This window comes from Colletotrichum abscissum (assembly GCF_030869225.1).
Source record: "Colletotrichum abscissum strain IMI 504890 chromosome Unknown Scaffold_40.1, whole genome shotgun sequence".
NCBI lineage: Eukaryota > Fungi > Ascomycota > Sordariomycetes > Glomerellales > Glomerellaceae > Colletotrichum > Colletotrichum abscissum.
Window position 1 is genome coordinate 1 of NW_026850321.1, and position 24030 is coordinate 24030.

Genomic DNA, 24030 nt, shown 5'->3' on the forward strand with positions numbered 1-24030 from the left:
TAATGAGTGTATGACCCCCTTGTATAAGGTTACCCTTGCTAGCCTTATTCATACTTCTGGTTAAGCATGAGTCATGTCTCTTGAGGCGAAACAAGTACCGTAACGAATGTCCTGGGGCAGTCTGACAGTAAGTTATCTAAGAAGGCCCGATGGTCAGATTTAATGACACAATTCTAAAAGTTATATGACATACCTCGTCTCCGCCGATATGCTAGGCATTGGAAAGGCACTGAAGACCATCGAAGTGACAGTTGGGGCATTTGTCCCATTGGTTGTTGCCGGTGCTGCGATTTTTATAGTGATTGCAGGCACACTGAGTTCCCGCAGTGTCGATCTCTTATTCCGTCCATGAGCCGTAAGTGATGCCGTAGGGAGTCCCATTCCCGGTGCTGCCACGCTGCCTGTTCTTAACGCAGACAGCTGCGTTATGCATCTTTGCAAAAGCGCTGAAGTCGAGTTAGCGATGGGGCATGAATGATTAATTGCCTAACGGCTGTGTGTACATAAACCGTGGCAAAGACGGCAAAAGTCGCAAACGTGGAGATTTGCATCTTGACGTTTGTAAAAGAAATTGAAGTAAGATAATAGTGAGTAATGGACTAAGGGGAACACTCGTTTAACCACAAGTGAAGAATTTGATGAAGAGATTTGCTCTGAGAGTGATTTGATCTCTTTCCAGCACAACAGCAAAACCACAGGTTGAAGTATCTCTGCGGTCTGTTATCCTAGGATGAGGGAGAGTGAATGATGGTGGCTCTCCAAAGATCATGAGGTTGGAATATCGTATATCATGGTCAAATTCCCTTTCCGCCTCAGGGAGTTTGTAATCTATCAGATACTGTCTAGTGAAAGTATTACTCGCTCATCCAGCCGTTGAACTCCACGAATTTGGTCCCCAAGACGAATCGATGTGTAGATGGTTGCTTGATCTATCAGAAAGAAGCTTAGTGGTTGCGGTTTCCTTCTCGTGACGGCTGCTGAGTCGTGTTGTACTGGAAATTGCTAAACTCGATTAAGCAGGTAATTCACCTGTGTATGAGAACAGCACTCCAGCGGTAATTACACGAGACATCACGTCTTGACACCACATGGGTAGGTAAAACTCCACCTGGCCGTTAGGGCACTTAGCAACCATATGTTGGACTAGGCCTACAGGGACCATGCCTGACTAGTGACAGACGTTCGGATGAGCACAACCGCGCTCCCGTGGATTCAACGATCATGATGAGAATGCTGCCAGTAGTTCACCAGCCGATCAGAGAGTATTGCATGAGTCGGTAAGAAGAAGAATACATACCATTCCAAGAATATATATAAAGCCTCGGAATAATCCCACAAAGAGTCATTTGCTATTTCCAACTCTCCTCATGTCCTCATCTACTCGCGTGTGATACTTCTCCGTCGTTTCCCTTAAGATGGTTTCTATATGGATTCCCTTCCTCTCTGCATTGGCTGCCGCAGTCAGCGCTGCGCCAACCGCCATTGCTGACAACAATTATGGTGCCCTTAACATCACCGATACCTTAGATCGCAATCTTCGCAACGGAGAGATTGTCGTTTTTGGAACGAGTGGTCGAATCACGCAACTCAATCTGTGGTAAATAAGGCGTAATTGCCGGCCAGCAATTACGCCTTATTTACCACACAATCTGAATCGTTGATTTACCATGCTAACTTTTCAATTTGTTTTGAGGCTGCCATCATCACCCAGAACACTTGGGAACTCCTGTTGAAGGTCGAGGGTATTGAGGCCGAGACTCCAGACATTGATCATGATTTCCTTAGGTCTGGTGATGAGTTCTCGGAGATATCCGTGAACCACACCAGTCTCGCCCTTGAAAAACGTGACTGCAATAGCAACTATCAGGCCGTAGTTGATCGCACTCAGCGCTTTGTTGACTGGGATGTCCAAATGTCCCCTGTTGTCATCGGTGCTGGCAGTAAGGGTATTGACATTACCATTTCCAAGTCATACTCCATTGCGAACAGTGTCCAGGTTTGCGCTGGCATTGATCTGGGTCTCATCAAGGACCGACTCAAGACTAGCTTTGGGATCAACTACTCGCGTACTTGGACGACGGGCCGGGGCTACCTCATTCGCGGCACCGTTGATGATGGTTACACTGGTGTCGTTATCACTCGCTCCGGGACTAACCGCAAATACGGCCGCACCTTCCAGGGTTGCATTGGAAGCCTCCGACAGACTGGAACTTTTATGGCTGACAGCCACGAGGTGCGCGAATCCTTGCGTTGTAATAGTATTGACCGAGGCTAATTACTCTATCGCAGAATGGCTCCTACGAGGGCGTTACTTGGGTCGCTGGCGCCATTACTGCCTGCATCAAGAGGCAGAGCTCTATCCCATTGTCCCGGTGTAATGGTAGCGGCAACTTCCGATAATCATTTTGGTGCTGTCTTTCGGAAGAGTTACGTTCACTGAACTGGTCTGTGTCGCAGTCACTCAACCTAATGACGTCCTCCACTGTGGTCTGCGTCATGGTGCCTCAAAAAACATACTGGGAGGGATTGATAGATCGTGTCCAATGTACATACACGAAAAGTTCGGGCTGGGCCTTTCGACTTTCATTTGAATGTAACAAACACTGAATTCTGTTGGCTGTTAGTGGATAGCTACTATAATTAGTGCCAACATTGTTTGGCTGGAATGCTTCTATAAACGCACCTACCCTTTGACTAAATGACCTACTTATGATCGGGGGCTTTTAAGAGCCCGTTGTCGGAGTCAACATGGCGTAAGCAGCATTGAAATTTGTAGGGGGCTTCTATACGGCTTGCGCCATCGCGATAAGTAGCTACTCGCAACTTCCCTAACTAATCTACGTAGGTAAGTAAGCCTGGGGTACGTTTATCTGGGAGAAAATCTTGCTCTACATACTCTCGTATCTAACATAGGCAGACTATCGGACGTCTAGTATCTAGGCACTCTCGATGCGTTCATGATACCGGCCTCCTCGAGACGCAGACAAATAACATCGCCCCGGTCTTATCTGAAGCCATCCATTTCATTAAGACGCAAGTCTTAGATGAAAGATCGCGGCATCGTGACATTGTCAGCTGAGGGCGGAGCAAGGTCGAGCAGTCTCTGGTCTTACTACGTAGTTCATCGCTGCATCTTTGCGAATGCTATCAGACCCATACTTGAATCGAACCAGCATTACACCGGCAATGCCTTGTGCCGATGTCAACCGCCCAGAGCTTATCGTAGGACCATGATCGGCAAGCAGGCTGGTCTGAGTCCCGTTTCATTTTGAGGCCACGTACCAATAGCATCGCCATAGGACGCTAGAGACAGTCCATAGATGGGGAACTATCTTTCCGCGGGAAAGTTCGCCGAATGCCGGGTAAGTTGTGCGGGAAACCTTTAATCAGCACATCATCTAATGGTTTCGTCCGGAAAACTCGCACGCCTCAGGAGCCAATTACAGGGGCATGTGGAATATTACATTACAAGGTGATGAAAAAGATTGTCGGAACATGGGGCAATCATTTCGGTTTGTTACGGCAAGAGTAAGGGTGATGAATACGAAGAAATTCACACTAGTAATCTTGCGTGTTAGAGGATTCTGTCTGGCGAATTCTTTAAAAGATGCTATATAGCGGTCATAGAATTGCAACAGTCAAGCTTTCAGGGTTTCAATCTCATTGGGCTTTCTTTGAGTGGCCCTAAACTTTCCTGTCTCGTTTTGTTATTCATCCTATCACATCTTAACATGGCTAAAGCCAGTCCTGTATTTGTCACGGCTGGCTCGGGAAACAACGAGCCGAAAGATAAGTTAACCTACGAAAGCATTAGGCCTTCTCGATCCATTATATTTGATACGTCCGACGAAGAAACCGACACTAAGAAATTGGCAAGAGATTACCTCTGCGTTGGGTATGAGAACAAGTTTAATGGACCGCCCCCCGACGGCGGCGTCAAGGCCTGGACACAGGCTCTCATGGCCCATTTTGTTGTTTTCAATACTTGGGGAACAATTAACTCTTTTGGTATTTTTCAAACATTCTATCGAGATTATCTTTCTCGGTCGGCTTCTGAAATTAGCTGGATTGGTTCTATGCAAGTCTTTTTTCTTTTCGTCGTTAGTGTATTTACCGGGCGTCTCACCGATGCTGGATATTTTCGAGCAGTCTTTGCCTCAGGATCTACGCTGGTGGTACTGGGAAGCTTGACCGCATCGTTCTCGAATCAGTATTGGCAACTATTCTTATCCCAAGGGCTTTGCGTGGGACTTGGCATGGGAGGTTTGTTTTGCCCTGTTATAGCTGTGTTGTTGACATACTTCAGCAGGCGTAGAAACCTCGCTATCGGAGTTGCTATTAGTGGCTTAGCTACTAGAGGGATGATTTATCCCATTATTACACGCTAGCTTTTACCTATGATTAGATTCAGTTGGATAATGCGTGTCATAGCACTGATCTAACTTATCACTCTCTTAATTACTAACTTCTCGATACGATCTAGAATACGACCGAGGCGGTCCGGTTCGGTAATTAAGTTTTCCGCTTTTATAGAGAAGGCTTATCTTCTTTTTACGATTAGTATATTTTTTATAAGTTAATCCTAATTTAATCTTCGTGTATTACTAATATCTTTAGAACTTCTGGGGCGTCTATTTTGCGTTTTATTAGTATATTAGATAGCTAAAGCTGCTTTATCTCCTGTACCTTACTAAAGCTAACAGACTATATAGTATTAGTCTATTTAGTCGTAATAGGCTTTTATTTTCGTATAATAGTTCGATTAATATTCTTATAGTTATAAATAGGGTCGGCGCGATCGGTCGTGTGATTCCTAGCTTACTTATAGACCTCTATTTAGGGCCATTAAATGTTATTATTCCGGCCGCGGCTATTTATATAACTCTTTTATTCTATTAGATAGTAATCCAGAGTTCTACTACCTTATATACTTAGGCTATGTTTTATAGTAAGTTACCCATTCCTTTCTATGTCCACTATTTAAGGATTCTAGACAAACAATCCCCGCTTTAACAAAACTAACTATTCTTTTTACACCTCTAGGTATCTTTAGGGCTATAGTTTAGGGCCTCTTCCCAGCAGCATTGTCATTATTAACAACCGATCTTCAAAAAGCAGGCACAAGGATAGGAATGGTCTATACAATTATTAGTTTCGCAAACTTAACCGGCCCTCCACTAGCCGGACTTCTAATCAAGGCCGGTGAGGGTCGGTATATTTATACGTTTATATTTAGAGGGCTATGTCTGGCTCTAGGTACATCATTCTTAGTCGCCTCTCGTATTACTAAAGGAGGCTAGGGGTTAGCAAAAGTCTAAGTAATTAAAACCGTAGTACATTTTACATAGGGCATATTATTTTTTTATCTTTTAAGAATTTTTAAAATATATAAATCTTAAAGACCCTTTAGGGTCCGGTCCGCCTTATTAGGGGCCATTTTTACTTTTTTAAATAAGCTAGTTTGCCGTTAATCCGTAATTATAAACTTTATAAGAGGGAAAGTTTAAAAAAGTAAAAAATCTAAAAGAAAATAGTCTAACGAGACAGTAGGAGTATTCACTAATACTATGTGTTAATACTATATAGCTAATATTAAGAATCGCCCGAGCAGCTAGTAAAAGTAAAAATAAAAAACAAATAAGCTAGTTTATTAAAGTTAATATTAAGTATTTTTATTATATATTTTAATAAAACTTTATAACTAATTATAACTAGCTATAGCTATTATTAAGTAGCTATTAATACTAACTAAACTTAAAATACTAACGACCTTATTATAATATTATAAATTACTTTCTAAATAACTAATATTACCCCTTACTTTCTCTTTTTATTATATTTAATAATAACCTCTCCTTATTAATATTCCTATTTAATATACTTATTTATACTCTTTTTAAGCTCTTAATTATATTATTAAGTTTAGGCTTATTTATATTATTTTATTATATTAAAAAGGTATTAATAAAAGTAATACTTATTATAATATATTTATTTATTTTTTATAAATTGATATTATTAATATTTAATTTTATATTCTACCTTTACTAATTACTCGGGCGGTTTTCGATATTAATTATATAATATTAATATATAGTATTAATATAGTGGTTTTTTTCCAGCTTTATAAGTACAAAAGATCGACCTTAACAGGATCACGCTTTTAAAAAAAATTATACAATACAGTATACTTTTTAACTATATAATATACGTAATATATCCTTAGTACGCGCTTAACGTAATATAATAATTTCGATATAAAAACCGCTATTTAATTTAGAATAAGTAAGCTACTATAATAGCGCTAGTTAAAAAGATTAATAATAAAGGTCAGCCGTAATAATTAGCTATAATAGTTAGTTATAATAATTAAAAGCGGCCTTTTTTAATTATAAAGGTTCTAAACTTTAATAATAACATAGAGGTTTTTAAAAAAAAAAGGGCTAAATAGGTTAATATTTATTATTTTATCGTACTAAAGCTTATAAAGATTTTTTTTATCCCTATCGCTTCTAATATTACCTAAAGCTACTCTCTATTTAAACTAAATAAATTTACTAAATAAATTTACTAACTAAATCTACTAAATAAATCTACTAAATAAACTTATTAATATATTAACTACTACCTTAATAAGAACCTAAAAACACTTATTAATAAGTCTACCCCTCTTAAACTAGGCGCCCTCTTTAACTAACTTAATATTATAGCTATTATAACTAATATAAATATACTTAAGGATTAGTAAAATACTTTTTAATAATACGGAATTTAACTAAGTAATATTATAAATATTATAAATAACTAGGTTAATATAAATATTAAAATTTAATATATCGATACTAGCCTAGTTATAATAATTATAATAAACGGGCTAGAAGTATATAAAATTAAAATAATAAATTAGTATTTTAAATAGCTCTTATAAAACTCCCTAAATAATAATAATACTTATATAAAAAAATAGATTATATTAGACCTAGCTACTTATATAAGCTAGTATTAAGAGGTTTTATATATATTAAAATAAGTAAAGCTCGCCCTATAAGCGGGCGGTAAAAAGTTAGGAGTTTTAATTAGTAATTAGGTATAGAACGTATTATACCTAGTTTTTCTTAATACGTAATATACGGTACGGCCCCGGTAAATTGCTCTATCGGGGGGAATATAAGCTTTATATTAAAGTAATTATTTATAAATAGTTATGTATTTTATAATATATTAGCTAGGAGCTTAGTAATAAGGTTATACTACTTTTTAAAATTACTAATTTTATAAAATTAGCTAATATTAAGGTAATTACTTTTTAAAAAGGGAGATAATAGTAATTAGCTAAATAATAATAAGAGGCCGTAATTAATTAATAATCGCTTTTATAAAAAGGGAAGTCTTTTCATAAGGGTATTATTTTAAAATTAGCCTTAAAAAACGTTTTTAACTCTAATTATAAAAACTATTATAAATAAATATTATAAATTAAATTTCAAAGCTTAATAATATAACTTAAGTATAAAGGGAGTAAAGAAATAAAAACTTAGGATATTTTATAAGTATTTAATAGAATTTAACTATATTAATATTTTTTTAAACTAATTAAAAAATAAAATAGCAACGCCTATATAAGAGCGATGCTTATATATTAATTTATAACGCCTATATATTAATTCCCTAAAAATATTAGCGTAGTTATAAACTTTATAAAAGGGAAAGTTAAAAAAGTAAAAATTTTAAAAAAAATAGTTTATTAAGATAGTAAGAGTATTTATTAATACTATATATTAATACTATATAACCGATATTAAGAATCGCCCGAGTAGCTAGTAAAGGTAGAATATTAAAATAAATAAAAATATTAGCGGGCTTTTAATTATATTTATAAATTATTATAATTCTTTTATTTTACCTATTTATCTATTTTATTTACTTATTATTTACGTTATAATATATTTAATTTCATTCTTTTTCTTTTAAAAATATTATCATATTACTATATAACTTTCTTTTATTAAAATTTACTTATTTAATAAACATTTTCAAAATCTTTAATTATTTTAAAGACTTTTAAACCCCGAAATATTTTAAAGTTAAGATTTTAAATAAGACCGATATTAACTTATTAAAGCCTTACCCTTAAGCTATATAGAACTTTTTATCGGAATCGACTTTACCTAAAGTCGGTAATTAGGCTTTATTAAATATACTAGAAAATCACTCGTTAATATTCTAGTCGCTAGGTGAATAAGCTCAGGCAGAAAATTCCCACGTCAAGGTATTTAAAATTTCTTAAGATCAAATATACTCTTCATATATTTTATAGGAAATAATCGTCGATTAAGTAGTACAAAGTATTTAGGTCTAGACGTCCTAACGTAACACGTACTCAATATTCTTTAACTAAGTTAAAGTATAACGTAAAGGTAATGCCTAAAGAAGTTCTAAAAGTTTAAGCATTTACTTTAGCATAGAAATTGAAAATCCTGCTCTCAAATATCCGAAGCTTTTTATCTCCCTTATCAAAACAGGTTCGTCCATCTAGTTAATTAGCGAGACGGACCCCTTTAGAACCTTAAATAAATCTTTTTTTCGCTTAACGCCATAAGGTTCGTATCTCGCAGAAGAGTGCGTTATATTACAATACAATAATCGCTAAAATTTCAACACACCCATTCAAGCTTCCGTTATCGACTAGACTAGACGAGAGGTATATTATACCTCCATTACGCGGCGGAACAACAAGCTTAAACTACTAATACGCCGAGACCCCTTCTTAACGTTTATCTTCGCTCCAGATATCTTTTTACCAATACTCTCGCGGAGCCGCTTTATCGCAATAAAGCTTTTCTCACTCTCAAGCCTTCTTTTTGCAACTGTTGTGCTTCGGCCTGTTTTTTATAAAGTAAGTGTCAACTTCCCTAAGACATGACGAACACCTTAGGGAAAAGTACCCGTGCTTACGAATTGTCTTTTGCAGCTTGCGGTATGCAACCATAATGATGTGGAAGCTTCGAAGTTACTATAAGACTCACTATCTACTTAGGGCCATAGCGCGTACGATGTCACGGAAGATGGAAATAAATATTCCGTCTTTACCAATAGTTACGAGAGAGGTCGGATCGCTGTGACTAGGGTCATCATCAAGAAGCCAAAGACACTCGAGATCAAGACGGCATATAACGGCAAGGATACGACCAACTCGAAACTACACCTTAATCAAATTCTGATGGCGCTGTGGACGGAAAAGGGAGGTTTACGAGCTTCGTCTTTAAAACGCGTCAAGTTTCTTGAGGTGGCAAACGACAGTGTCAAGGCTGCCATACAAGCAGCTCGACAAGAATTAGAACTAGAGGATGTTAATAACTTCGAGTTGGACGTAGAAGACGCCAATGAGGATCTCTTGTCTAATTTCCGAAACTCTATGTTTAGTAAGGTCGTCGCCAGATTGTGTGAGGCTTCTGGGCATACACCGGAGTCTATTTCAATTAAGCACACGGCTGGCTAGGACGATATCACCTAGGATCTCGCGTAAGACTCGCCGGCTACCAGTTCTCAGACATTTTCTTTCACTAGTGGCACCTATTCATCATAGACTTTGAGGTCTTAAGTCAACAGTGAATAAATAATAGCTAAGATGCCAGCATCAATAATTTCCAACCGGCATTCAGATATTAACAGAAGCACCCTTATTCTCAAGCCAACCACATCCGTCTATAGCAATACTCAGTAATAACACAGAACTTTCTTTTCCTGTTTTCCTACCAACTACGTCTAACTACCTTCCATAATTTAAAACCTCCAGTCGACTAGCTTCTATTATGATCAAGGTAGGTATATCATATAAAGCATCAACGCAGCCGAGAACTTAGTAAAAGATATTGAACGCAGTTTTATACTTGCCTACGATTGCTCTTAACGTAGTATACAAGTAAAAGGGCCGTTTTCATAGCTTAACTACCGTACAGATTCATAAATCTTCGAACTATGCAATTAAACAGTCTTATCTATGCCATCTTCCGGTGCCAATTATTCTAAATAACGGCAGTCCGAGGGCTTTTGAATAGGCTCGGAGAAGGGCTAATAAAAGCTACCAAAGTTACATTACAGCTTCATACATTCGTTTATCTCGCGGGCGGACCCCAAAACGGACTACGTAGTAGTTTAGCTTAAAAAGTCCCCTCGTAAGTCAGATCACCTCATGTCTCGGTAATCGCTTCAGAATAAACTCCAAAAGAAAGAAAGTTCGATATATTACAGCACATAATCGTTCAAAGTGTTTAAAAAGAAATAGGACCAGTCTCAGATCTCTATAGCTCAGCTAGGGCAGACAACTCATCGGTTTCTCTTCCAATTAATTAGCTCAAGCTAGTATACTCTTTCACTCTCAATTAGAATTTCCCTAAGCATCTTATACTCATGATCCTTACTAATCGATAGAGAAAACATTCTACATCACCACATAAGTACATAGATTAAGCTAAGCAATTTAAGGATAGCTACTACGAGGGCACGACCAGTAGTACAATGCGAGGGAAAAGATAACAAGATATCACTTAAATAAGTTAAATAGCTACTTCATTTACCGTAGCAAAAGGATTTAAAATGCAATATTTATCAGTAAGTAAGCGCGTATAAAAAAGAGAGAGAAGGAAGGGCTTAATATGGGACGCGAGATCTAAAGTATAAGGTCTCAAGTCGACGATCAGTCGAGACATTAAAATACACGCACATAATAAATAGATATCACAAAAATATTTAAACTTTCCCTTTTCCTTCCCAAGAAATACGCAAGTACTTTCCCCTTAGATACCTATTTAGGACGCTCAGAAATTTCGGCAGAAAGATTAGCTAAGCAATTTAGGTAGTACGGCAGATAAGAGTCCTGCTACAGGTTGAATCATCTACTATTCCGCCTTAATTCCTCTAAAGTTATTACGAAAATCGAGTCAGCAAAGCACCGAAGAGCAATAACAACAGCGTGGCCTACAGGAATATGCACATAGTTCACGGTTAGTATACTAACTTATATACGTAACCTAGGGTCAATCTAACTATTCTTCTTACCACATCTAGTAGAAGCCTTACTCATAATAATGAACCTAGGCCATAGAGATAGATCATTGTAGACTTCGACCCAAAAAGCAGCAAGCACAATAGTCTTTCACGCCCAAAACTTCTCATAGGGCTAAATCTAGGCACAACAAGTGGCAGAGTCATGGGCTGCAGCAACCCTCCTCACAGACGGAGAATAAAGAAAGAGATAAAACTAACCAATCAGATCATCTTGATAAAGTGATAAGCCGTCATGCTATCAAACACTGCTTTAAGAAGAGATTCCAGGATGCGGTTTTGGTAGTGCTGCAAACGCTCAAAGCCATGACTGATGTTCTATGGTTTCCTCACTTTTTAGCCTCTTATCAAGCTTTGTTAGGTCGGAAAGCAGGGAATGATGGATTTGTATCTTCATTAAGATGAAAGAAACCTTATTACTCAAGTGGGCATTCATACACCGATGTGCTCTAAGTCCCTGACACTCCACATGACACCTAGCTGCAAGAGCTATTGTCATCACATCTGCAGACCTACTCTAATCAGAGATCTACTCATAGAAGTTCTCCTAAATCGTGATTGTACCTTAACGTCGGCGGTTCCTGATCTTTTGTAGCGAGATGTTTTTCGTCCCCGAGAAATGGCCATTCGCAGAATCACGAACTGGCTTCTACTTCTAGGCGTGGTATTTTTGGATTGGCATCGTAATGAGACGAAAGCCGGCATTATCGTAGTCAGAAACTCTTTTTTTTTCAGGGCGAACCGAGTCAGTAGACATTACCGGACCTCCTGGCGGTCGTGTTTCTTGGCGGTCTGAAGCAAATTGAGTTTCATAGTGTCGCTGTCAATCTCAGTAAGGTTTATCTATGCGCCAAGTGCTTTACTTCATTTAATTGACTTTCTGCTCAGACTTGTGTTCAAACTCTAATCATAACATTTCCGGATCAGCTCGGTTGACTGAAATGAAAGACGAGCGAATTTCAGCGTCTCCAATGAAAGTCTAACAAAGGCCTTTGGGGCATTTGTAAGCCTGTCGTCTCATGTCATTCCCATGTTGAAGGCGGGAAAGTTCAATCACGATCAAATCAGCTCTTGGTCGCATAGGTCCTGCAACTCCATCCGATTGTGATTAGCTTTTTGTCTCAGTCTTGGTTGTCAGCAAAATCGAAAATGGCCAAACAGACCTTTCCTAGAAGTTTCGTCACCCCGAGAGTTCGTCCCAGAACTTTGCTTTTGCTGGCTTTTGCTGGCATTGTCATTCATTTTTGCTTCAAATTGAGAAACGAATCGAGTGTGCAGCTTGTCTCCTGGCACGATGTTACACACGAACCTCCTCCCGAGGGCCTTGTCGACCAACCGCCTGTCTCCTCTATCGAGCAGCCCATTTCACCTATCGACCTGTCCAAGAACAGAGACGAAGAACTGCAACAAGAAAAGGCAAAGGCATCGGAACAAGAGGCTGAGAGCTTGAAACAAGAGGCTGAAGCATTGCAACAAGAGGCGGAGGCATTGAAGAAGGAGGAGGAAGCATTGAAAAAGGAAGAAGAAGCCCTCAAACATGAAGCAGAGGCTGTAAAGCAGACCGAAAAGAAGCAGAAACAGGAAGAAGAAGCAAGGAAGCATAAGGAGGAAGAACACGAACAGAAGCTACGGGACCAGTTTGCTAGGGAATACGACGCGGCTAAGAAGTGAGTATTGTACAAACGTCCTGCCGTCATCGTATACACACACAGAGCTGACTTGACTTTGACACTAGGCTTCCCGGTAGTGGTGCGATCTATGGCAATACCTTGAACTCCCTGGTCGACATAGACAACAGAACAGATCTACATGCGGCGCGATTACGAGAATCCAGCGAGGAAGAACAGCCATATTCAAATCATCGACCTGTCCATTTCAACCCATATCCCGATTATAACGGAGAGGATTGGAAGAAGGAGAAACATCGCCCATATGTACCATGTATCGGTGCTACTGGGGAGCTTGTGGAGGACTTACTTGTGTTCAAGGGCAGGCCTGCTAAGTTTCCGAAGCCGTCCTTTGGCAGCTTCGACATTTTCAACATGGACGGCAATCTCTGCTATGAACGCGAAAGTAGACTGGGACCTTACGGCCACACATTGCAACTCAAAGCGAACAGTCTACCAGTAAATTGGGACAGCGTCGATTGGGGTAGCCTTCAAGAAAACTGCGTCAAGCAAAACGCCGCTCGTTTTGGTACTGGAAAGCCCAATGCATTCGTTGACACCGTTTATGGAACTTCCGGGACCGCTCAGAGACGAGAGGTCAGAGCAGATGGAGGGGTCATGGAGGTCCCGAACAAACTGTCAACAACATCAGCAGGGACTGAGTCCCGAACTGCTGTTCTTCTTCGCACTTTCACTGGCAAACGATATACGGAAAACGATAAACAAGCTATCAGATCGTTGATTTCTGAGCTTTCCCTCCGTTCGGGCGGCGAGTACCAAGTCTTTCTTCTATTGCACGTTCACGACCGTTCAGTCAACCTGAAGGGCGACAAGACAGCGTATCAACATGTTCTAGATGAACACGTGCCTCGAGAGTTCCACGGAATTACCAAACTATGGAACGACCAAATCGTGTGGGACATCTATACAGCTCTCACCGAAGATGACGAGAAAAGTGTTCACCATGCGCAATGGCTATCAGTTCAGAAGTTTAGCATGGATCATCCCGAATTCGATTATATATGGAATTGGGAGATGGATGTACGGGTCGTCGGGCATAACTATGATTTCTTGGAGAGTCTGAGGGGATTCGCGAGGAAGCAACCACGAAGGGGTCTTTGGGAACGCAATGAGCGTTACTACATTCCTGATCATCACGGAACGTGGGCTGAGTTCCGCGACTATGTCGAGAAGCAAACCGCTGGTACCCAGGTTTGGGGTCCACCAAGCGTACCCTTCATCAATCCGGTCGGACCGAAGCCACCTACTGGAGATCCCCGAGATGACCAATATGACTGGGGAGTGAACGAGGAAGCAGATCTGATCACTCTCGGTCCCATTTTCAACCCGATCAATAGTAGCTGGATTTTCGCAGACCACATTTGGGGTTACAAAGATCAACAGCATCCAGCAACGTCGCTACCTCGACGATGTACTATTGTTACACAATCGCGCATATCGAAGCGTCTCCTAGATATCATGCACGTCGAAAATCTTCGTGGTAACCACATCGCCTCGGAAATGACGCCCCAAACGGTTGCACTTCTCCATGGGCTGAAAGCAGTTTTTGCTCCCCATCCCACTTGGTTTGATCGACCTTGGAACGGAAAGTTTCTTGATCATTGGTTCAACCCTGGGCCAAAAGGTGAAAGTGGTGGTCAAGGGAGTGCAATGGGGTACGGGAGAGAACGCAGATACCAAGGGATTACTTGGTACTATCGTGCTGAGCCTCCTTCTAGGTTGTACAACAATTGGATGGGGTATATAGATACCGATATTGGGGGTCGGGACTGGGAAATAACCAACGGCAGACCTTGCTTGCCGCCCATGATTTTACATCCCATCAAGGATGTCAATCCAACCAGCCCGGGGTTCGCGACTAAATTTGAGCTTTTCTACGGCTAGTAACCTCCAACAAAAGAAACCATAGTGTGATGGATCTTAATCATGAATAGAACTCAATTACGAAAGGAGACCCTAGTGCTATATGTGATGAAGAGTTGTTTCCATCCTGCGAAGAACATGGAAATTCGTGGCCGTTAAAAGACCTGTCAGACAGGAAAGGTGATCCAGTAGAAAGCACGCAGAATAAAATTAGGTTTAATATCATCACAGGCTTGACGCCGAGAATCGTAGATTCAAAGGACAGGAAGGATAGATGAAAGATAAAAGATGCTAAATCTTCACTTCCTAAAGTCATATTAGTTAGCCACGTCAAACCTTCTAGTGAGGTCTCCGCTATTTAATCCGCAACTTTTGCAGCACGAATAACCTTTTTTTAACCAGTCTCACGGCCTATGCATGTCAGGAATGTTTTGTTACGACGCTCATTTCATCGAGGAAAGTACAGGTTGACTCCAAAAGGCCATTATGTAGTCCACGGAGTATTTGCTTGGACTATAAGTATTAAAAAGTCATCACGTAATACCAGAAACAGCCGTATAAGTATTTCACACGGTCTGGACCCCAGAGGGACAAAGCCAATGACTGGTAGGTCCACTTCGAGGTCTCATGTTCTAATGCAATATTCTGCCCATGCTTGAAGTCTCAAAGTTGAGATCATTTGCCTTACCAAAATTCCCTAGCTTTATGACCACAAGTAGGAACATTGAGGGCAGATCCTTAACTGGAACTGAGACAACTACGGTAGACTATAGACATAGCACACAGTCAAATCATGAATTTGGACAGCACTCAGACTCCTTTGCACAACAAGGGCCAAGTCAGGGGTTATAGTTGAAACAGTCTTTTTGCTAATCTTCCCACTTTAGTTGTTTCAATGCAGAATCGATCTTGACCATATTGAATAAGAGAAACATCCGTGTTTCTGGTATTAAGGATTGTCATGCTCATAGTGGACGAGTCTTCCTTTGTCTCTGATTGAACGCGAAAATAATGCCCTCTACGGGCACTTCGCAGTGGCCAGCTTAGTTGACTGTTTGACGACACCATCAAGCTCTGTGATAGAGATCTCACCCTCGCCCGGGCCATCACTGCTCATGCTCAAGTAGTTATTGATAATCATAGTGAACTTGCCTCCGTTAGAGTTGCAACCAGACTGGAATTCGGTGGAAAGATTGTTGGTGAACTCGGTTGCAGCATCAATCGGTGCTTTGAAGGGCCATTCCAGGTTGATAGTTCCCCGGCTTCCTTTGAACTTGTATTGGTTCTGGTTCTTGGCCCACGCCCCTTCGGTCAATCTGACGTGTCCCTTATAGGTTCCGCTGCGAATTGTCAGTGTGTCAAACATTTCTAAAACGTTTGGCTACATAAGAGTCGCCATGTGAAGATCTTGATGCATACCTCAAAATAACCAGCTGTCTATCAGCAGCTGTCTGGATGTCGACTTCGATCTGACACTTGACCTTTACTTTGTGGTCTCCAGCCTCTGAGAGAGAGACATTCAGTGGTTAGTATAAGGCGCTTGCATTTATTCTCGAAAAACGTACTGATCGTGGTGTTCAAGGCTTCATATAGCACATCAAAGCTACCACTAGGGTCGAGATTTCCACTCAGGGACCCAACAGGACAGCCCTCTCCAGTGTATCTGATACCAGTGACGGCAAGAGTAGCATTATCTCCAGAAACCTGACGTCCTAGGACGTCACGTGGCGGACTGGCGACAGCAGCACCGGCAAGGAATGAAACTAGGATCGAAGATATATGGACCATGGTTGCGATGCAATCGAAAAATCTGGAAAGCCTAAGATAGTACAATATAGTATATCGTGAGGACACGAAAGATTTAGTCCTCATGAAACAATCGATCCCCAGGTTAGTACTTATAGCTCTTCAAAGAGCCAAGGAGAAATAATAATGTTCAAGGTGGCAGAAACTTAAGTTTCGGGAAGCCCGAATCTCAATTTCATCAAGTGGAGCTGACACGAACAGATCTACATTGGCCGGTTTTCACTTTCAACTACTCTTGCTAGATTCGGGATTTGTCTAATGAATTAACAAATCTTTATACAGATTCTATAGAACATAATGCCTCAGTGAGTTGGACGCCGGTGCGGTCTTAAACGTTTATTATAAAACTCGTATTATTTCTAATTTAGGAGCTAATCCCTAACCTAACACTCCCAAGATAAATATTTTCTCATTTTTACGCTTCTTTTAATTTTACAAAATTACTATTCTATTTTCTAAGACTTACTTTACCGTCGTATTAAGTCCATATCAGTCTTACGTATTAGTAATTTAATAATTAATTTATTAAATTAAAGAAAAACTTCTTTATATACTAACTAAGTTTAATTATAAGAGAATTCTACTTAAATTAATCTTTAAACTAAATAAATAATCTTATTATAACTTAATATAGGCTTTATACTTAAATAACTATATATATTTTTTTTATATTCTATTTTTACTAGCTAGTTAGGTAGTTCTTAATATTAATTATATAGTATAAATAACTATATTTAGATAAGAATTATAAGTATTATAGTCGTTTACGAAATAAAAGTAGGATTTTAATATGGTAGCTAGGCGGGATTTATTCGTAGTCTTTCCTAGCTAAACTAACCCAAATCCGGTGATACTCGAAGGGAGAAGAGCAACATTGATATAAGTGATTTGACCTTGTCTATGTCTCTCTCAAACTTTAATTCAAGTTGCTAAAAAGGATAGCTATAGAGCGATAAAAATATATCTTGAGCTAATGTAACTTGCACGTATCTTCCAAAGTAGTTCCGACACTCTGTGTTGAAATTATTATAATCTAGGTAGGCGTTTGGCTTGCCTGCGCGCCAGTATGTTGCAGCTTGTGCACCATCACTTCCCTCTACCCACAACCCCGAAAGTTTGTGGACTTGACTAAGTCTGCAGGTGGTATAAGGATGACGGTAAGGCACATATATTGGCATCCAGTTGATGTTCTTGCGAAAACAGCAATGTCATTCATTGAACACTTTTGTTGGGGATGCCAGGATATTAGTAAAATCCCTGTGGAGTCGAAGAAACGTCGACTCGCACTTTGAGAAAGGAAGGCAAACGAAATTGGAGCGGACTGCCGAGCCAAGGCTCTGTCAGTGATGTTTGTTTCATTGTTTAACGCCGGTTGCGCCCTTCTATCAGTGATTGCGCCAGCCCGGCGCGACTTGGCCGGTTGGGTCGTTCAGTTCATACGGTTCCGCTTGCCAAGCCATGATCAAGCTTCCCCGTATCATAGCTGTGGCACCACCTCCTACCTACCTAATACATTGATCACCTAGCCTTCGCTGCAGAGGAAATGAGTGAGCAATTATGTAGTATGAATGGCGATGACAACGCAGAGGGATGGTCACGTATTGCAGTAATAGTAGCTGCATCACCTGACGAAATATATTCCCAAAGAATTTTTTTTGAAGAAAGACAAGCTACGGGGCATGTGTGTTGGTTCATTTGAAGAGACCCCGACACAGACCAAAGACATTGCCCATGTTCGCTGATCGGTCAAGTTCGCCGCTCGGCTCGGAGGCTCGGAGATTCGGATGAAACTCCACACATTTAGATTTTAGGTTCGTAAGGTGTGGAGATACTCAATGTGCTTATAGTGAACAAAAGAAAAAGGTGGCAGCTTTCGCACCAACGATTAAATTGCTCTTCGTGTCAATTTGACAGGAGGCATACACCACTGACCAAACAATTAGCAACAGTGAAACAGGGTGAGGATTTCCAACTATTATACATGGTTAAACATCAACCTATTTCTATAATCCACACAGGGTAGTAGTGTTTATGAATCGTTGACCAACGAGTTTTGGCCGCAAAGCTCGTCAGCATGGTCTCCGCCGAGCACGAAAACGGCCACCTCGTGTTCCCGGCCATCTCTCCGATAAGTCAAAACGGCTGGTGGAAACCGTGGATCTGACTCGAATTTATCCCGACTTGACTGTGATTGCAAGGATGTGATGCTCGGTAAAGGTCGCTTATACGACAAGTTCTCCAGATCAGGAAGTCAGCCATCACTAGGTACCTCAGCAAGATTTTCCGTTCGCCTGCGAATCGAATTCTTGGCAAGGCTATCTCGGAGAAAACCCCAGCGAGCATCCTCCCGGGGCGAATTATCAGATTTTCAAGATAATGGCCAATATAGCGGGGACACGGTTAATCATATGATCTCCACGCAAGTCGTGTTGTGATGTGGTCGACTCCCTTTTTCATTCTTCACTCACGTCAACGCCCCAGAAAAGTATCGAAGTGTAGCAATGCTGAAAATAAAGACCTCCGAAATCATGTTGACCAACAAGAGATCCGTCGGAGAGAAAGTCAGAAGTGAGTTGCGTTGCGCTGCGGTGCAGAGCTTACCTTGGAATCAGTCTGACCGGAGTCTTGCAGCTTTCTTCCTTGGAGAAGGGGCCAAAACTAAGGAAGAAAGACGACTCGTACAGAAAATCGGTGAGTCGAAATCTTCCGCTCCATGCGTTCTCTGGCTGCTACTTGATATCTGACTGATTTATCAGACTTTTTTATTTTGGTATTTGCTAGGAAGCTTGCTTGCTTGACTTCGATTGCCTGCTGATCTTCCTGACAGACATACTGTTGTCTAAGTTATTTTTTCAACTTTCTAGGTACGTTCGCTTGTCAAGTCAACCATTCTTAGAGATAATCTTCCGTTGTACTTACTTGCCTACGGATCGAGCCGCCTTTGCCAACGCCTATGTAAGTCAAAGACGTCTTCCTGATCTCTCCAAGGTGTACTGAATTGTTTGACAGGTTGCCGGGCTGCGCGAGGCTCTTCACATGTCAGGACATGATTACAACACTGTTCTTTCGGTCACAACTGCTGGGTAAGTTACTTCATGACAACATGGCATTGGCGATAGCATCTGGCAGTAACTAACATTACGGAAGCATGGCGATTGGTCAAATCCCTCACGGGCTGATTATTCAAAAGGTCCCGCCAAGAATCTGGCTTCCGTCGATGGTTGTAGTTTGGGCTGCGTAAGTGACAACCTGAAGCATCTCACTCAAATTTTACACGTGGAACTTCGAAAATTAGAAGCTGATGTCAATAAAAGGTTGACCATGATCAGCGCTACAGTCAAGACCGTAACACAACTGTGTGTCGTTCGGTTTTTCCTTGGATTAGCTGAAGCTAGCACTTATGCAGGGACTATTTACATCATTGGATCATGGTATACCCCTAGCGAAATTGCAAAGAGAACGGCCATTTTCACTGCTTCTGGTCAAGTCGGGACCATGTTCGCTGGAGTTATGATGGCAGCCATCTACAAAGGCATGGGTGGACTAGGTGGCCTCGGAGGCTGGCAGTGGGTGTTCCTCATTGGTAAGATACTTCCATCAAAGTCAAAGTGAAGCTCGCTAAGTGGCTCCAAGATGGCATTATCACTCTTCCAGTCGCATTCTTCGGTTTTTACTACTTTCCTGATATTCCAGAGAACACTCAGGCATTGTACTTGAGTGACTCAGAGAAGAAGCTGGCGGTCAGCCGCCTCCCGCCTATTAAAGAAGGAGGGCATAGTATCAGTCCCATATCACTGATGAAACGATTGGCTATGTCACCCACTTTGTAAGCTTTGTAAGCGCCATTGCAATTTGAATTCAGCTGACACTGCATAAGCTGGATTCTCTTATTTTGGTCTCCAGTATGCGCCACCTTGGAAGCTTGGGCAGTTCAAAACAACTTTCTCATTTGGCTCAAGTATCAATCGTCCCACTTCTCACAGACCCAGATCAACACGTATCCTCTCGGGGTTCAAGCTGTTGGGATTGTTTCGAACATGTTTGCTGCTTGGCATATGGATGTAACTGGCACTCGCATCCCCATGGCTACTCTGGCCATCGTTCTACAGCTAGTCTGTGCCATCTTACTTATCATACCCAATATTCCTTTTGCTGGCACATTCTTTGCTTTTTATCTTTCCGGTACTGCTTATATGGTCAACCCTCTCATTTTTGGGTGGGCAAGTATCATCCTTCAGAGGAGTGGCGATGACGCTGTGCGCAGCGTCACGGTTTATTGCATGAACGTTGGGAGCTTGACTCTCTATACGTTCTGGGGCATCGTGTTTTATTCTGCCGATGAAGCACCATACTGGCGGAAAGGGTGCATAGTCATGATAGTTTGCTGCTTCGTCATGCTTGGCTACATGTGGGCAGTTTGGAAAGTGAGTTAGACTACAAAAGGCCAGAAATCTCGATACATGCTAACATATGTCTAGCTTGACAAACACACTCTCGAAAAGTTCGCCCAGCCAGTATCTCAAGACGCAGAGGCTGGGACTCCTGTGTCGGAAGTTGTGTCTGGGGTTCCAATGAGTGATAGCAAGGAAATTCAGAAGAGAATTGCCCCAGAAAAGGTACCGAGCATTTGACAACAGCGGTGGCATACTGTACGTGACATCATAGCTAGCCTAGTGAAGGTACTGCGGCTTTGGTGAAGATCATTCTCGTGTATGATTCTGAAGAAAAGAAAGCCGTGCTTCCAATCATATTATGCCAGAAGGGCGGCGTATAGAATGCAATACTCTCTCCCTTTTCAGAGCTATAGTTGGCTCAATCACATGACGTTGCTCATCTCTGCGGCACTTTGCTTGAGCTGTGTTGAACCTAGTCCCGTCTACTGTTTGTACTTATAGGTAGACTGTAGTTATTGGGATCTCAGCATGAATTCTCGACTACTCTATGAAGAAGGACACTGACTCACTTAAGTATTCCTCTACTTAGACGTGGGAAACCTGATTCCTAAACGCTGCTTTGCGAAGCTCTGAATCATGCGTGGCTGATGAGACTCTTTCAAGTGGTTGCCTCGAAAGTTATTCGACATCGAGTAGCAGAAAGGCTAGGGCGTGCAATCTTTTTCAATTTGTTTAAGCCATGAATATGAGGCTGATCTCGCCATGAGAATCCTAGAAAAGCAATATTGTTGACGACTCGTGTCCTGTAGACATGAGTTCTGGGTCAAAGTTTCGTTCATGGGTAAGGACATCGGAGGAGTAATACTATTTGATGGCAGTCTCGAATAACATTACGTTTGTCATACTATCCTAGCTGTGGCACGGGAAGCAAACCCGGGCGCATATCTCGATGTAACGTAGTAGAAAGTGGTTTGTAATCGTATCTGAATGCATGTCATTGCCAACGTGCGTGTTGGTGAAAAGCAATCACAACCCAAGTGAGGGCGGCAGCTGCACAACTGTCAGCCTCACGGCCGTCACTTGCATTCGGCTCTAAGGAACAAAAATCTCTTACATTCCGCTGTCTCACTTCACCCAGGTAGATACTACCTATGTATGCTTTCAAGCGCGGGTTCTGGATGCCATTGCTAGCGATTGGTATGTGCCTTAACCAGCGGATTACGGCGTAGTAGACCCGCATGAGAATCAGGAGGCAAAGTGTCAAAAAGTTCATCCATCAGGTAGCCATGATGCAAACGCGCGGGGCTCCCCTGTGATTGTGTCAAAGGGGGGGGGGGGGGGGGGGGGGGGGGGTTTAACCTAAAAAAAGCACCGCGCTGTGGTTGCCAAAAAAAGGGAGAAATTAAAAGTGGGTGGGGGGAGGGGGGCGAAGCGACCTTTTTTAGGGTTGGGGTGGTGGGGGGGGGGGGGGGGGGGGGGGGGGGGCAGGCAGGATTTAACCTTAAAAGCGACCATGCCTGTTGGTCTCAATCAAGTGAGAATATGTACATGGTTGGATGCAAGGGGCATGCAGAGCAGTCCCTTTATTCTGGTTCAGAGACGGGGTCATGGAGATAACGCCCATGCGAAATGGATGAAGTTCCATCCACTATTCGTAGAGAGCAAACTGAAAACCCCATGGACAGGAATCGTTCTTCGGAAGAGAAGGCTTGGCTTTCTTTTAAGAAGATGTTCATGTGTCTTTGCGCCAAGTTACTTCACCAAACAACCGCGATATGGCCTTTGTGGGCTGAAGGTGTGGGCTGAAGGAGGGGGCTGGTACGGAGTATCCATTCCCAGGACTGTACATAATCACGTGAGTGAAAAGTTCCGAGTCTTGAGGGAAACGAGGAGACAGAGAGGAGGGGGAAGGGGGTGGCGAATGGTACAGGGAAGGGAAAGAGCCACAAGCACAAGGTGAGATAGGTATTGCCAGGACTGCATAGGCGGGACTGAAGTGGAGAGCGAGATCTGAGAGTGAGATTTGGGAGTGAAATTTGAGGGTGAGACTTGAGAGTGAGACTGACAGGAACAAGAAGAGAGGAACTGTTAAGTCCATTGCACCTAAGGCGCCCAAGCTACGTACCCACCGCCACGAAGCAGAAAGGTAAGGAACGTACCTGCCTGAGAAAGGCACGGAGCACATGCCTACTCCGTACACACTCACGGTAAGGTAGGAAAGGTGACTCCAGGCTTCTCATCAGGGTGACAACGGCGGGAAGCCGCAAATTAGCCGTTGAGCGGACCTGGCCGAAATGGACCGAATTAGGGAAGCCAATGAGAAGTCGTTTTCGTCAGCAGACTGAGTGGCTCGTAACCGCCCGGACTTTGATTGGGGGAAATCCCTGCCATTAGGACCGAGAGTGGATCTTCTTGCTGTACGTACCTCGTGTAGGGGAGGTGAGAGGTGGAGAAGGACGCGTCCAGACCGCCGTGAGCCGTCATGCCACGCTGCATCATCCATGTCATTTCTTCCTGTCCACGCTATTACTACTATGGTAGCCGCCAAACAAGGCACAAGAGTCAAAGCTGCTTCGTACATACGGAGAGCCAGTAGTGAATGATACGTACAGCTACAGACTGGAGTTAGGGCTCACAGGTTACGGAAACTGAAGCACATTTTAGAAAGATGTCCATAGCCCCGACTTTTCACCGTCTATGATCTATCTAAAAGAGCACCGGCCAATACCCAAGGTAACTGCCAACTGGCGGTGGTGGTAGTGGTGGTGTTGGTGATTGATGGTGCTCCGCCCCTCGTCACAGTCTCCGGCCCTAGCCTATCCTCGAGCCCACATTCGACAAGCCCATGTCTCCGTCTATTGCTCCAGTCCAGTCCAGCCCAGTCCAATCCAGTTCAGTCCAGTCCAGTCCTGGCAACTGGTTACCGCTGAGGAAAGACACATGGAGAGGAGAGAGAGAAGGAACAAGAGAGAAGAGGAGAGGAGACTGGACTTGCAGAGGAGGCGAGGTGAGGCGAGGCGAAGCCAAGCGAGCGCAGCCAGGCTCATGCGAAAGGAGTGAGTGGGCGCTTAGCTTACGGATGCCTTAGCTTAATTACTGTACGGAGTACGTACGGGTACGAATACAGCAAGGTAATTATGGTTGCTTTGCTCTGCTCTGCTCTGCTTTGCTCTGCTCTGCTCTGCTTTGCTCTGCTCTGCTCTGCCTTTGCTTCG

At 42.1% G+C, this 24030-nt stretch overlaps 9 protein-coding genes across 9 annotated transcripts; 6 read left to right on the forward strand and 3 right to left on the reverse strand.

The window, feature by feature from the left end:
* Positions 1 to 180: 180 nt before the first annotated feature.
* Positions 181 to 550, reverse strand: CABS01_12754 (uncharacterized protein; the record flags this gene model as incomplete). Its single annotated transcript, XM_060546106.1, has 2 exons — positions 181 to 446; positions 508 to 550. Coding segments are annotated over 2 exons (309 nt in total), but the record flags the coding sequence as incomplete, so codon positions are not given.
* Positions 551 to 1415: 865 nt separating this feature from the next.
* On the forward strand, positions 1416 to 2400 carry CABS01_12755 (uncharacterized protein; the record flags this gene model as incomplete). Its single annotated transcript, XM_060546107.1, has 3 exons — positions 1416 to 1556; positions 1694 to 2233; positions 2290 to 2400. The coding sequence occupies 3 exons, from the start codon at positions 1416 to 1418 to the stop codon at positions 2398 to 2400; spliced, it is 792 nt and encodes a 263-aa protein (XP_060395496.1).
* Positions 2401 to 5132: 2732 nt separating this feature from the next.
* Positions 5133 to 5300, forward strand: CABS01_12756 (major facilitator superfamily transporter; the record flags this gene model as incomplete). The annotated part of the gene is made up of 1 exon (XM_060546108.1): positions 5133 to 5300. The coding sequence occupies one exon, from the start codon at positions 5133 to 5135 to the stop codon at positions 5298 to 5300; it is 168 nt and encodes a 55-aa protein (XP_060395497.1).
* A 3530-nt stretch (positions 5301 to 8830) lies between these two features.
* On the forward strand, positions 8831 to 9499 carry CABS01_12757 (uncharacterized protein; the record flags this gene model as incomplete). The annotated part of the gene is made up of 2 exons (XM_060546109.1): positions 8831 to 8902; positions 9038 to 9499. Coding segments are annotated over 2 exons (534 nt in total), but the record flags the coding sequence as incomplete, so codon positions are not given.
* Positions 9500 to 12213: 2714 nt separating this feature from the next.
* Positions 12214 to 14636, forward strand: CABS01_12758 (uncharacterized protein; the record flags this gene model as incomplete). Its single annotated transcript, XM_060546110.1, has 2 exons — positions 12214 to 12731; positions 12800 to 14636. 2 exons carry the CDS (start codon positions 12214 to 12216, stop codon positions 14634 to 14636), a joined length of 2355 nt encoding a protein of 784 aa, XP_060395499.1.
* A 997-nt stretch (positions 14637 to 15633) lies between these two features.
* CABS01_12759 (uncharacterized protein) lies at positions 15634 to 16403 on the reverse strand (the record flags this gene model as incomplete). Its single annotated transcript, XM_060546111.1, has 3 exons — positions 15634 to 15955; positions 16035 to 16119; positions 16181 to 16403. The coding sequence occupies 3 exons, from the start codon at positions 16401 to 16403 to the stop codon at positions 15634 to 15636; spliced, it is 630 nt and encodes a 209-aa protein (XP_060395500.1).
* A 3054-nt stretch (positions 16404 to 19457) lies between these two features.
* On the forward strand, positions 19458 to 21052 carry CABS01_12760 (major facilitator superfamily transporter; the record flags this gene model as incomplete). The annotated part of the gene is made up of 6 exons (XM_060546112.1): positions 19458 to 19504; positions 19569 to 19658; positions 19736 to 20004; positions 20055 to 20247; positions 20299 to 20845; positions 20900 to 21052. 6 exons carry the CDS (start codon positions 19458 to 19460, stop codon positions 21050 to 21052), a joined length of 1299 nt encoding a protein of 432 aa, XP_060395501.1.
* Positions 21053 to 21809: 757 nt separating this feature from the next.
* Positions 21810 to 22088, reverse strand: CABS01_12761 (uncharacterized protein; the record flags this gene model as incomplete). The annotated part of the gene is made up of 1 exon (XM_060546113.1): positions 21810 to 22088. The coding sequence occupies one exon, from the start codon at positions 22086 to 22088 to the stop codon at positions 21810 to 21812; it is 279 nt and encodes a 92-aa protein (XP_060395502.1).
* Positions 22089 to 23660: 1572 nt separating this feature from the next.
* CABS01_12762 (uncharacterized protein) lies at positions 23661 to 23903 on the forward strand (the record flags this gene model as incomplete). The annotated part of the gene is made up of 1 exon (XM_060546114.1): positions 23661 to 23903. The coding sequence occupies one exon, from the start codon at positions 23661 to 23663 to the stop codon at positions 23901 to 23903; it is 243 nt and encodes an 80-aa protein (XP_060395503.1).
* Positions 23904 to 24030: the final 127 nt, after the last annotated feature.